The sequence below is a fragment of the Ixodes scapularis genome, unplaced genomic scaffold (genome assembly GCF_016920785.2).
Source record: "Ixodes scapularis isolate PalLabHiFi unplaced genomic scaffold, ASM1692078v2 PGA_scaffold9__187_contigs__length_104089568, whole genome shotgun sequence".
Taxonomy (NCBI): Eukaryota; Metazoa; Arthropoda; class Arachnida; order Ixodida; family Ixodidae; genus Ixodes; species Ixodes scapularis.
This window is the reverse complement of record NW_024609884.1, coordinates 7,747,284-7,761,496: the sequence shown is the minus strand read 5'-3', so window position 1 is coordinate 7,761,496 and position 14,213 is coordinate 7,747,284. Positions and strand designations below refer to the sequence as shown.

At 47.5% G+C, this 14,213-nt stretch overlaps 1 protein-coding gene across 11 annotated transcripts in view; it reads right to left on the bottom strand.

Moving 5' to 3' along the window:
- The window catches only part of LOC8041779 (katanin p80 WD40 repeat-containing subunit B1), a 172,747-nt gene extending 158,941 nt beyond the window's left edge, over positions 1-13,806 (bottom strand). For 6 of the 11 annotated variants that reach the window (XM_029991416.4, XM_029991418.4, XM_042287099.1 and 3 more), the window contains exon 1: positions 13,477-13,792. In XM_029991416.4, coding sequence (XP_029847276.2) covers positions 13,477-13,519 — 43 coding nt within the window. In that variant the 5' untranslated portion in view covers positions 13,520-13,792. Of the gene's footprint in view, positions 1-13,476 lie in introns of all 11 variants that reach the window. The other 5 variants (XM_042287100.1, XM_040499184.2, XM_029991423.4 and 2 more) reach the window with 2 other exon arrangements.
- Between the last annotated feature and the right edge of the window lie 407 nt (positions 13,807-14,213).

Below are 14,213 nucleotides of genomic sequence, written 5' to 3'. Positions count from 1 at the left end.
GGTAAAGGCTGGTTCACATAGCACCCGTCTTTCTGCGTTCCTTACGTTACATATAGGTTACTGAAGCACTCGCGTCTCGAGTGTCGCGTGCCAGGCCATCTTTTCGAACTGGTAGCCACGCTTTATATCAAGCACAGATGTCCCCGTCCCGGCGACTTGTGGCGGAAGCAAACGTACCAAAACGGGGCCAAGCAAATAAACCAACCCAGTTTAAAAAAAAAAAAAAAAAATGTCCCTTCCTGATTGACTTCCCAGAGGGACGCATCTTATCTCAAACACGGATTTCTACTAAACTAAACTGCCCTGTCTTACTAACTTCGTTTGCTACCGCCTGGTAATATTTGCCGGTATAGTAAAATGTACATACTTCTACAGCTTCGCGATTCCGACAGTATCAGGCACCGGCTGGAACGACGAAGCTTTGCTCTTCAGGGTAAAGAGCACTTCCATCGCTTCGCTGGAGAAGCACAATGCAGAGCATATGAAGCATTCATGAGGCGCACAATATGGGACTCCCATCCAGTGCCTCAGTTGAAAGGGCGTTCTGCGTTTGGCACTTCCGTCACAAGGGATCGTAACGTTAGTTCGGCAGTAATACCATTAAAAGACTTAACATTCGTGTTTTATATTAGGCACAGATTAACTGTTGATGGTAGAAATACTAGCTAGGTGGCGTAAGCCGCCTCCCAATTTAAAATGATTCAGTCGCATAGATCCATCCATCCACCGCTGAAAGCCCCCGACCACCGTGCTCCCGACTGACGCAGCCACCCATCGGACTGGCGGGTTTTTCGCGTCCAACCCAAGGCTCGCCGAAGGCCCCGGAGTTCAAGCGGGCATTAGATGTTCTCCGACGCGAGTTCGCGATCGGGAGATTGTAGAAATCGGGCAGCCAATTCGCCCGACTGAGGTGCAACCGAGATTTGCCAGGCAACGAAAACTTCGCGATAATAAAAAAAAGGAAAAAAAAATAAAAATATTTTCATGGCTTTGACATGAGGTGAACCCGGTCGTCCCGAGGTTTCCCTGCTAGCTATTTTAACTGAGACTACACACAACCACTGCACAAAAACTTTCACCGAAGAGAAAAAAAAAAAGCGAAAAAACTCGAGTGCATTGTTTAGTAGAGGAATTCCTTTTCGTTTACCAACTGCAAGGCTCATAAGGCGACAAATACGGTACTGTGCTAGTTTCCAAATCAATAACAGTAGTAAAAACAAAGCGCACACCCTCACGGAGGGTTGGCAACTCTGAAGTAACACTCGTGTGAGGACTTCCCCATAAAAATGTCAATTTATCAAAACGTACACGTTTTAAATGAATTACTTGGTGCAACCTAAGGTCACTTTCTTTTTTTTTTTTTTCTTTCTTTTTTTTTTTTTTTCTTGGCGGTAACAGCGGGTATGCACGTGTTGGCGTTGAAAGCATAAATCATGGTCTCGCAAAACGTAGGTCGACATTGTATAATGGAGAATTTTAGAATAACGTACGCAATTTTAGCGCACGCTATCGCTAAATTTAGCGCTTGCGTTAGCGCACGCTACGCAAAAGAGTTTTAGAATAGCGTTTCTCCGCCGCGACGCAAAAGCCCAGGCATCTCGCGCTTGCAACGCCACCAAGTTAGTCACAATTTTTATTTCACACACAAAATGCTGTACCTTAAAAAAGAAAAAAAAAAAAGTTTTTGACTTATTGATTTGCTCAAATAAGAGAATGCGACGGGAGCGGTCGACCGGTCGCGTCCGCCTGCATCGCCTCGGCAAGAGAGGTCTCGTGTACTGACCCTCACAGACCGTACCTTTGCCGAGAAATGTATTCGCGCGTCGCAAGCCTCAAGTTGCCGGCGATTGTTGGGCCGCCTTATTGGGTCTTCCAAAACGAGTGCAATGTCGTCCCGACGTCGCGCGCTCACGACGCCGCCAAAGCAGCCGCAGGCGCAGTCCTGGGAGCCGCCATTTTTTTTAACTGCGCTCGTCTTGGCTTTTGCCAACTTCTCATCACGAATCCTCCTTGGTGGAGCGCAAAGACTCTTTGCGTCCGCACGCAATTCCCAAAAAAATAGCGTACGCTAAAATAGCGCACGCAAAATGCAAACTGCAGTTAGCGTTCGGCGCATGCGCAGCGGCGACGACGCTCTTCTTTGCGTACGCGGTCTTTGCGTACGCTATTCTAAAACTCCCTAATAATACACACAGGCAGCACATGTGCACGGCCGCTCGATCCCCCTCTCCCGGGAGACGGGGATCGGCCACAATACTGCGAAACAAACTTGTGCCGAGTTCTCGTACGAACCGTCCACGAAAGCGGAAAGCGCACCACACAGAAGGTCACAAAGACGCCTTCGTGAAGACATGTACAGGCGCCGAAAAGGAAAGCCGGCGAAGACTGCAGCGAGATGGTTACGACGCGAACGTTAAATGGTCAAACAATATTGCCTAATCGACGTGTTGTTCCCAGGCGTACTCCGAGCGTCCGGGCATACAATTAATAAGCGCCTGCCGTTTTCCTCGTTGAGAAAAAAAAAAGAAGGGCCATAACAAGCTCTTTTCCCGCTTTATTTCGAACCTGTTAGGAAAGCTCCCACGCCGTGATTTACGCCAGAGTGCCAACTTCCCCAGGCACGCGGGGGTCCTCGAAGAAAATTGCTTTGACGTGAACCGAAACGGCTGAGAAAAAAAGCTGGCGCGAGAATGGCAGGCCACTTTCGGGCCGAACCACTCGGAGCAAAGTATACGTTCGTTGCACGTGTTCGTGGCCCACGCTCGGCAATAAATCAGTGTCCCAGCATTTTACGCAACGTCCACAGATGCGAGGACTTCTCAAGGTGGGGCCCGGGGAGACCAACACGCAAATAAACATGTACAGCGAGGCAGCTGCGCTGCTCTCGTCAAAGCAGAGCGTCCAAACCGCGCGCGTGGCTGTCAACTCGGGAACAGGTGGCCTCAACTAACGTCATACAAAAAAAAAAAAAAAAAAAAAGAAAAAGAAATGAGATTGGTGAGACTTGAGCTGCGCTGTGCGCAACGTCCAAGAGTTCACCCGTCGCAGCCCTCACCACGCAAGGTCTACAAGCGAGGCGTCCAACGTATCCGCTGTCTCAAATATCCTATTTTCGAACATTGAGAGACTCGTACACGAACTAGTCGACTGGAGTCACGACCGTTGTCCAATCAAATCCTGATTCTAACCACACGTATTTTTTGTTTGCTTTCTTCTTCTCAGACAATAGACTTGGTCTTAAACATGGCAAAATATAAAACAAAAAGTGATAAACCTGTCACATAATGAACGGCAATTTTTAAAACCGCATCGTACTGGAGGCCTATCTATTCGAGTGAAGAACCAAGCAGAGTACAGACAACGAAACCATTGGTGCAGACCTTCTTCGCGCTGCCATCTTTGATTACTTCATACCGGCCTGCGGAACGCGTTCTGAGCATGCGTCCACAGCCCAGTGACTCGGCACATTTCGCCCGGGGGAAAATCGCTGGAAAACACAAAGGACGCTGCGAGCGCGCCTTACTTGCGTCCTCGACCGGCCTCCAACACGGTATGGTTAGGGGCAACGCGTACACCGCAAGGAAGTAATGAGGTTCCGCGCTACCTCCAGGCTCCATGCCGCAGTGTCCTTCTGCAATTCAGGGTCATTACGGGCTTCGCCCTTCTCAACAGACTCCTTTGCCCAGCGAGTCAGGAGAACGAACGGGAAATCGACGGGGGCCGAAGCTCGAGCTGCGCTTGCGTGAACCGGGGCTGGGAATCGGTTGCCCCAAAAGGGCGGCAGTAGAATCTGTCCCGACAGCAAGACAGCAGCCGAGGATGGAGCCTCGCCGATGCACGAGAAACTTTACAAAACGGCAAGAAATCTAACGGCGCAACTACACCTTGTCAACTATACTACTCCTCGGTTGTCCGAATAAAACTTTGATTCTGGATTATTCTGTGTACGTTCGGGTTGTTACCGTGTCATACATTTCGCAACATCCTCACCGTATTTTGAGTGCGGCACCAGTTGGCACATCCAAGCGATCGCCAGTTTTTACCGCTTCTACCTCACAACTGAAAGGGTGTCATCGAAACTGCTACACTGTTTAGTCATAACGGCAAGGGGCGTACGCTATGGCATCTGTGAGCCAATCAGAGCTCCGGTAAACTCAGGATCGCCATTGAGCAAGACCATGGCAAGGCAGGCTGTTGGGGCAAGCGCCGTTGGAGGTGTCGAAACAGCTCGAACTCCAAATTCCTCCGATAGTTGGAGCAGTCGATGGAACAACTGCGTGCGTCATCGATCGGTCAGCCACCAGATACGGGCCGCCCTGTCGCGCATGCTCGTTATTGCAAGAGCCCGCGATTGCGAGAGCCCGCGAGCTAGGGCCCAAACACGCGGTTATTACAGCGTGCCATTACGTGCTCGACCCGACGGACCAGTAAGTACCCGTGTTTACGACGCGCACGCCAAACACAGAACACAACAATGCCCTTAATGCATTTGTATCAGAGTTGTTCGCACGATTCCGCTGACACAACTCGCGGACTTTGATGCGCGAGTTTAATCAATATTTCGACACCGATGGACGGCAATTTTTTTTAAGCTGTGGTCTTAGTAAATTAAAACTAAAAACATCGTTTTTTTTTGTTTTGTTTTATGTTTTTTTTTGTTTTGTTTTGTTTTTTTACAGAGCGGGGCGCATCTTTTGTAATTTCTGGCGGCATTAACTATACTACGAAAACTGTCTTAAAGGACTTAATACAGTTTTCGTAGTATAGTTAATGCCGCCAGAAATGACGAAAGATGCATCCATCGCTCCTCGGTCAGCCGGACCCGAAGAAAGAAGGGAGATGCAGCAGACCTCCGGCGGACGTGGCTCGGCTTTCCGCGCGGCTGCCGTCGACAATCCCCGAGGCAAACGACAGACAGCGCCCCGCCACGAAAGCCCAAAACAAACCTTTCCTCGACGACACTTCTCGGTGTGCGAAACGACGGTGGTGTTCATTTCCACACGCTCGCACAAGCAAAACACGAGACCGGGCATCGTCGACAGCTTTGCAAGCGCCGCTTTCCCCGCACTTGCGCCCCTACCGTGGCGAATGCCGCATGTGGCTTCGCCGGTTTCGTAGGGGGCGACGAAAGTGTTTCTGTAACGCTTTCGCTGCAGCGCGAACCGTTTCCTGAACGTCGTCCCGCGCATCGCACGGACAGCGCGAGTGTTGTGTGGACCACGGAACGTGCGTCGCACAGCCGACGACGCCGTGTTGTTGTCGGCCACCCCGGAAGACGACCGCGACACAGATAGCACGAAGAAGCGATCGCAGCTTTTCGCGCTTCTTCTCTGAGAAATGAACGGCCTTCATGAACACTACTGGTACGCTAGAACGTGCTCATCCGGGGTTAGCAATATTTGGAGTTCGTTGCTGCCCCGCATGAGTAAGGCAAAGTATAAACACGCGTTCGTGCTAAATATGTCAAGCAGTGTGCAGGCGCAGAAAACTGAACGGGGACAACAAAAGCTACCGAAAGCATCCAATGATTTTTTTTTATTTATTTATTTTTTTTTTTTTTTTTGGGGGGGGGGGGGGGGAGAAGATAGCTAGTACTAGTGGCTGGTGGTTAAAGGCCGGCCCGCTGAATCGTCTTCTGCCGGGCAGAAAATCGGCTCCCAGTTTCCTTCTCTCCCATTCCCTCTCGCCCTTTTCTTTCCCCAGGAGCGGTTCGCTGAGCTACTCCCCGCAGAAAGGACGGGGGTCTCCCTCTTTCTCGAATGGAAAGGAGAAATTAGGGAAAAGTCCTTACTGGCTGTTCGTCGGCCCTTAAGGAAAAGATATTAAAAGTATATACCTACGGATAAAATCAGGACACGGGACGCACACAATGTGCAGCCTGTTTTTAGCTGCGCGCTGCACGGGTTGGTGTCGCTATGGTCACGTGATCTCTTACGCCAGCCAATGGGAGTGAGGAGCCACCCGTAAGTGTGGCGCCTCACTCCCATTGGCTGGTGTAATCGATCACGTGACATCATCCCACTGAATGATGTCAATCTCATTGGCTGGTGTCACGGTTACGTCACATCTTCCCACTGGATGACATCACGCGTCCCGACACGCTGAAAGCGTGACCACCGACACTCTGATGACCCCCCCGTGACAACCAGTTCCGCTGTCACGGACGTACAACAAAAGGAGAGTCATTAACAGCAACAGGCTATATAGCTTTCCAGCGCATATCACCCGGGCAAAACATACAGATCCTGGGTTGTGGGCGCATGAGCGATATTTCGCAGAAGAGAGATATTGCGCATGCTCAGAACGCGATCCACAGCCCAATAAGCAAGTTGGCAGCTCGCAGAGGGCGATTTTTGGAATGGTCTAGACTCCGTTTTCACAAGTGTGCACAGATACGAGAGCGCATCCTCTGCAAAAATGCGTCGTTGGGGCACGAGCACGCGCGCAAAAAGGCCTTTCTAAAGTCACGTGTTGTGCAAGGGCCAAGCCTCTCACAACGCTGGGCAGAACTCGTGAGATGGAGCACAAAGAATGGCGTAATAGCGGATGTTAGCAACGCAATACACGGCCCGACAAGAAAAGCCGTTCCGAACGTTGTCGGGAATAATGGTGTAAGGCCGTGTTAAACCCTTCTTTCCGGTCAATAGCGTAGGGACATCAAAGAAAACGCTAGAGCTTCCTCCCGGAGGTGATTTGTAGACCATTAGCCTTAAACACTCGCAAACTCTTGCCAGAACACAAAGCAAACGAATCGGTCGCTCAAAAGCGACAAGTCGTTTTCAGAATGTAACGCCCTCCACTGACGCTAGCCGCAATCGCAGAATCCCAGTCCCGAAGGAGTCAATAAAAAGACGGCATTCTAGTCGGATGGAGCATCCTCAAAACTGCTCGTTCACAGCAATAAAGCTTCGGAGCCGCAAGCTGCTTAAAAGAAAAAGAAAAAAAAAAATACCATCGTTTCGAGAAAGAAAAAAAGGCGGTAACAACTTTCTCCTTCCCACCCTGGACAAATGTTGCGAGATTGAAAAATTGTTTTCGGTTCACGTATACTTTCCTCACACCTTCGCTGTCAGCACAGAGACCTGATGTCAGCACAGAGACCTGAATACGCAATAAAAAGACTGGGCGATGATACTGGTACGATTGCAAATGTCCTAGGATATGGCGTCATAGAAGGAAAAAAAAAATGCTTTGTACAATCGAAATTAAAAAAAACAAAAAAAACAGCGAGAGCGTTTAGCCGCTACACGAGATTATGCTTTATATCCCAAGCTGTGTGCAGCGCTATGAAAGGTATACAGGAGCAGGAGTCTAACCTTGCGACACGCTTTCGTACATGCATGCCTTGCACGAATTATTTCTTCTCGGCAAGGCTTGCCGTGGAGAACAAATACGATGATGCCAAATGAATGCTGCGGAAGGTCCGGAGCAATGGCGACTGCGGTGACGCCAACGCAAGTCCTCTATTCGCGGCGACAAGTGTGGGTATGGCCGCCTGGTGGAATTTTTTCACAACCCAGAGTGAGGATACTTCAACCTGCTCTGGTGGTGCAAGCACGTGCAATGCCAAGCTTCTATGCACTATGAAAATTAAAACATAACCGTGTGGGTAGCACGTGCTCTACCCATAGTGAGGAAAACAGAAGCGCCCCTAGCGAGCTTCTCACGGCGAATACACGTCGTAAATAAAGCCACGGCCTCGCTTGTCCCACTGCTGAATGGAACTCTTGAAACGGAATACAAAAGCTTCAACCCGGTTCGCTGTTTGCTGTTTATAAAGGCGCGTAGCGAATGCTCACAATGTCCGCGAGAAATTCCGCCAAGTCGGAATTTCCCAAGCCGCAATTATATCCCAACCACACAGCACACTACTATCCCTCCATGTTCTCGGGCAGTTAACATCTGTCTTTCGAATGCAACGAACAGGAAGGTGACCAATCAGAGGCGATCTGGAGAGACATGTCGCCACGTGGCACGCGGTACGACACTCATGGCACCGTACTCTGTTGTGTTTTGTCATTGGCTAGATGGCCCAAGCAGCATACAGCCGTACGCATTAATTCGTACATCTAGGGATCGATATATGCAACATACATAACACTCGGCGTGAGTACAACTGTTAAAAATGCTCAATTTTAATTTTGATAAACAATTTAGTTCTCAAAGAAAAAAAAAAGTAAAAGCTAGGTGGCGCAAGCCGCCCCCCAATTCGAAGAGTTTGGTCGTATTCACCCTTAGCAATGCCGCAATCACTTCTTTTGACTACTAGCACAATAACCTTGAAGTGGACACTGGCTGTCTAAAAGCTTGGTGGCTACTGCCTGTTCCAAACTTCTCTGCAGATCCTCTAGACAGGAAAGGGAGAAACAGGGGGCGTCTGACAGCGCATGCCGACAACCAGCTGTGGACGCGCCGAGCCAACACACGCCACAGAAACCGAGCCCACGCTATCGAACTCACTGATTAAAAAAAAAGAAAACGAGAAACACGAGGCACGTAACGCACATTTGCAGGCGAGAAGTGCACGTCGTGAGCTCTGGGTGTCGCAACGTATAGCGGCTCGATGAAAACATGGCGTTGAAAAGCAAAATGGCTTCGAAGTAGAGGTGAGCCGAATTCGCCGAAGTTGCGCCCTTACCCGCCGAAGCTGCGCCCAATCCGCCGAAGCTGCGCCCAATCCGCCGAAGTTCGACTTCGACAACGTCCAGCATTTAACATCTCCCAGGAAGATGTTTAACAAAAATTGGCGCAGACGTTTCCGTATCTGCGAACGCCACGGCTGGAGCCTGCCGCGAGCACAACCATGGGAGCCGAGGGGCTTGCCTTCGTCGAAAACGAAGCCCAGTTTCTCGATACCAAGATGAGGAAACGACCGAAATAGTTTTGTAACGAGCCGCACGTAGCGTTATATACAACCCATTTCTTGACATTATTCACATCGTGAACAACCAACACGAGTTCCGTCCTCTGCTTCTTCATCTCGTTGCATAACTGTGCTTGCTTACAATTTTAATAAACGCGTCAAAAATACATCCGCGAGTGCTCAGCAACTGAAGCGAGTTGCTGGAGGTACACGGCAGAGAATTATATCCCTAACATGAATACAATATTTATACTGGCTATGTTACAGGAATGTCAAGCTAATATGGCACTGGGGGGCTGGATTGACCTGTAGCCAATTAACAGGCCACAAAGTAACCTAACACAAAAAAAATGTTGGTCAAAACACGGTGGTATAAAAGCCGCAAGTTAATAGGCACCTACTCTCCTGTGGTACGGAGAGGACTAGAGTCTGTTGCAACATATACAGGGTGCTTCACCAAACGCGGGTCAAATCGTTCCTAAGAAAAGTAAGCATCGCACAAAAAAAAAAGGATGTTGTATTGTTTTTTGCCACAGCCCGGAGCTCACACCTGTAGCATCGGCTGCGTCTGGACTTAAACTGAAACAAAGTATATATGCTTCGGTTTCCTATCGCAGCACACATTTGCGCCAGCTGACTTTTTCTTTAGTATCCTTTGAGAAAACTTGACGACGCAGTTACGGGGATCGCAGTGTTGACGTATTCACAGGGAGTGAGTACTACATGGTGATAATATTCAAATGCGTCTCATCGATTGGACAAGAGCACTGCGTGAGCGCTACACGTGCGCCCATGACAATAGGCAACCTGCAACGCTGTATGGTTTGGCGCTATCTAGCGACTGAAGCAAGAAACATTGGGTATGCCAGGGAGTGGCGGCTGCATAGTTCAAACGTGAGCTATTGCACTGGTGGCGCCGCCTAGCCTAGTGTCTGAAGCAAGAAATACTGGGTAGGCCAGGAAGCCGTGATCGCATAACGTGCCAGTAAGCTACGGCACTGGCAGGCCACTCGGAACGTGACTACGTATCACCGGAGTGCGCTTTTACTGGCAAGTATCAGGCTTTTCGCTGCGTCATGCTACAATATGTGTGCGTTGCCCTCGTATACGTAGCGCACATCGGAGCGGAGCCGTCGGCACGCCAATCTGGGGCTTATCGTTCACCCTTTGCCAAGTTACAACGAGACAGGGTATAACCGTGGGCTCTCACTCTGCTGGCACCGCCTGGCTGTTGGTGGTGGCTCGCGCCTAATCGCTGCAATGACGGGAATAACTGACGCCTAACAATGTCTGAACTCAGCACGTGCCTTGTGCTTTGCCGACCCCACCGCGTGGCAATCATGAACACTGGCGGCATACAATCGGCACCAGATCACATGGCCGCTGTTCTGCATGGTTACGAGTTGAAAGAAACATTGCTGTTTTTTTTTTGTGTGTTTTTTTTTTCTCAGTTTTTCTTTTTTTTTCTCCGGCTGCCATTGCGTGGAGGGCAAAAACAACAACGCGTGTTTCGTAAGTTATAAACGTCAAGGAATGTTTCGAAGTGGTATTTACTGAAAATACAAAAATCGTTGAACACCAAAGTAGAGGGACCTGGAATGCACGAGCAAAAAAAAATATATATATAAAGATTATCGCGTGTTGTGTTTAAGTTTGGTGCACTTGTAAACAGGTGGTTAATTAGAATGCAGTTCCACAGACTGCCAACGAAGAGTCATTTGCATTCCGCCAGTCGCATACTGATGATAGGTAATATTATAGAAGTCAGGCTTTGAAGAAGGCTGGACGTTTCAGTCCAGGCTTGTAAAAAATATTCAAAAGAAGTATTTAAGTTAGTGAATATCAGGAAAAAGTTGTACTAAGTCAACTTTTAAAAGTATCTAAACAGCGTATTACACACAAAAATAAAAATAAAAAATTATCATTTCGACAAGCGCGCTGATGTACGTATTAGGAAAAGGAAAGCAAAACGTGTACGACGGACATGTAAAGGCGGACTCGTCACTTACCAGATATGTACTCTCAACTTACAATTTAGATTGCAATTCAGTCAAACAACTAAATGCAAAGAACTTCAAACTTCCCAAAATTCCTACCCATAAAAAGAAACTCGGTTCACTGTCGTCGGTGGGTAGTCTTTTGTGGCAGTTCTCTCTGGCAATGTCCTCCCACCCTCGCTTGTAGACACGCTGAGCATGCGCCCACGTGCCCTCCTACTTCGGAATCTAAACAGAGGCCAACCAGTGGAGTCACTAGGGTCAGCGGCAGCTGGGGCGGTGGCCCTCCGCAACGCTCCGCAACGCAACGCAACGCAACGCAACGCACCCCCCCTTTGTGACGCCACAAGGCCAGCACTGTCCTGCGCTTAGCCACACACACGAATGACGACGTGTTCTTTCATGTTCTGCCCTGTCTGGAGACACGCATCCCCCCAGGCACCTGCTGCTGCGGCTCACCCCTTCCCCACAAGCACGGAGGCAGCAATTTGTAACACCCTCCCAAAAATATTGAAATTTGTCGTTTTGGCGACCTACCAATCTCCCGAGAATAAAACACGGATTTAACTTACGAGTAACGTAAGAAGTGTGTAAATTACTTGCAAAAAGTATTTAAGTACTTTTTAAAGTATTTGTAAGATTTAAGTTAACCCCAAAAGTATTCGAGATAGTGTAACTTGAATAGTGCACTTAAGCTACATTAAAAGTCTATCTTCCTTCGAGAGCTATTCCTACCAGCTCGCTACCTTTACGATTTTTTGAACAGTCTAAATGGAATGGAAACATCGTGTGAATTCGGTACAAGAGGGCCGAGAGAGTGATTAAACTTTGATTAGGAGGGCCTGGAAAATGAATTCGCACAACATAAAATTTGCACAAGCTGGTGAAAGAAATGCTTTGAGTGAAATTGGTGACGGTTCTGCCAAATTGATAAATGTATGTAAAAATGCCAAATCATTTACTTCTTCCTCAGTGGCTACAATAAAAAGCAAGCAATGCATGATTTTCACCCCATCCTTGCCATTTTTGTTTTGTTCGTGCTGTTTGTCAAAACTGAGGCAGTAGTACTTGACAGCCTGAGCAACACCGTCACTTATGCAATACATTTTATACATACTGTGATAGTGGATACACCAAGATGAAGATTTTTGTCAGAAATATTTCCAAGCTATGGCAAATTGATTGCAAAGATGATAACAAGCTTGAGCTTAAAATACAAATTACAACAACAACAAAAAATTAGTTTTCATAAAGACTTCGAAATAGCATTTGGGTAGCGAAGCGGGACATGAAGGCACCCTACATATGGGCATTCATTGCTACATGCATATCATGTAGGTTTTTGAGGTTTTCTGCAAGGGCACTATTTATCATAAGTTGATTCAATCTAGGCTGAAACTACCTCGGTGAGTGAAACAACTATGCACACAGTAAAAGAGTCATTTCATGGCATACTCAAGCTGAATAACTATATTCGTAGGGGTGCGTGTGTGTGTGTGTTTTGTCGTTCGCACACTGTCTCTAAAATTATGAAATGCAAGATGTTTGATTTCTCTTAACGACTTTATATGTAGTAGGCACATTCAATTAAGTTATTATTTTTGACCTGATTGGCTAAAATCACGCTTTACTGTTGAATTGAACATTTCAGAATAAAGTCGCTACGAATTCCGAAGATACAGGTGCAGAGTACAGAGTGAAACATAACCACAGTTAAAACTTCAGAAAGTTAAGCAATCACTAACAAGCTAGGAATCCTTAATGCTATTTACCACCACAGCTCCTGAAATTACACAGTCAAGTTGTGGTACCATGTTGGGGATTATGTAATTTCATATGAGCATTGAGCCTACGCAATAGGGAATTCAGCTACTGCATTAGCCATAACCGTGGCATGTCTACATGGCATAAGTGATGGAAACCAGGATCGATGACCCTTCGATACCTATTTTGGAAACAGTGAAAAGAATGTAGTTGTAGAAGCACAAAATAAAAGGCCCAAAATTCATTCGAAAAAAAAAAAAAAAAAAGAAACAAGCAGCAGCTAGTTTCAATGCCGTAGCATAAAATCTAAACAGTTGTTCAATTGCAGATGTATTATTCTACCTGATAAACGAATCATGACCCCATCCCAAAATGTTGTCTCATCAAAACATTTGATGTGGACGTCCAATCCATAAATTGATGTCATTTAACTGAAGTATCAACCACAACAACAACGCCCTGACGCCCCAATGTGCATCTGTGATTGTCGCGAGGTCGTGATCAGGCGCATATTATACCTCCTTTCAAAATCCTGTCGCAAACTGAGTGCCGTCGGTGACATACCTGCACACATACTTGCTCTGCGGTTAGGCACAATGTCGTCTCGAAGACTGAACGAATGCTCGACTAGCTCGAGAAATCCTGAACACGATCCTACCCTATAGGGTCGCGTGGGTAGTTTGGTGGTCAATATTAATCGCACGCGATGGCAAACATGGCAAATAACGAACTACTGGGACCGAAGGGACCTAATCAATGAATGACCGCTCGTGGAAAAAAAAAACGAAAATGTAGAGGCCAAGGCACTTCGGAATGGAGAGAACATGTAAGTAAATGTCAACAGGTACTCACGGAGTTTCCATGCTCGCTTTGTTGGCTTTGCCATGTCCGTCATTCCCGGAAATCAAAAGGTAATCCTACACAAAAATTTGGCCTCTTACACTCGAAGAGTAGAACACTCATGATACGCTATGCATGTATTAAAAAGGTCACATCACATGGCTGTTTATCCTACACCACCTTAGAGACGGCATGCTGGAGGTTCGTCCGACTCTTCGTTCGCAGAGAACTGCAGGTAGCACCGAGACAAGGAACGACCGAACCGCACAAGTCCAATCAAAACGAGCACCCAGTAGTGGATCGCAAAAAAACTCGTTCGTTCTGCGGAGCTGCTCCCTCTGTACGAAGGTTTGAAAAGCGGCCTCTCTTATTGGTCGAAACAAAAATGGTTGGCTCTTTCTTGCTTCTTTTTTGTAGCCGTCTTTAAAGTGCTTCGATTGACTGGTGGGCTGTTCGCTGCCGAGGAAAAGAAAATGAGCCCTAGAAAGAAACAGCGCTGCCGACTGGAGCACACCTGGCAGCCAGGAACGTTACCAGCCACTTTGAATCCTTCGAATGGCATGAACCACATTTAAAATAAAAGACCACAATATCTCTTTGCATATTTTTTTTAATTATTTAATTGATAAAATTTATTAAAACTTTTTTTTAATTTAAGAACGCAATATTATTATTTCAGCCGGAAACAGAGGGCAGCTTTGCATCAGGAGCGCTCACGCTGCTCACGCCATTGTAGCGGATTTTTTGCG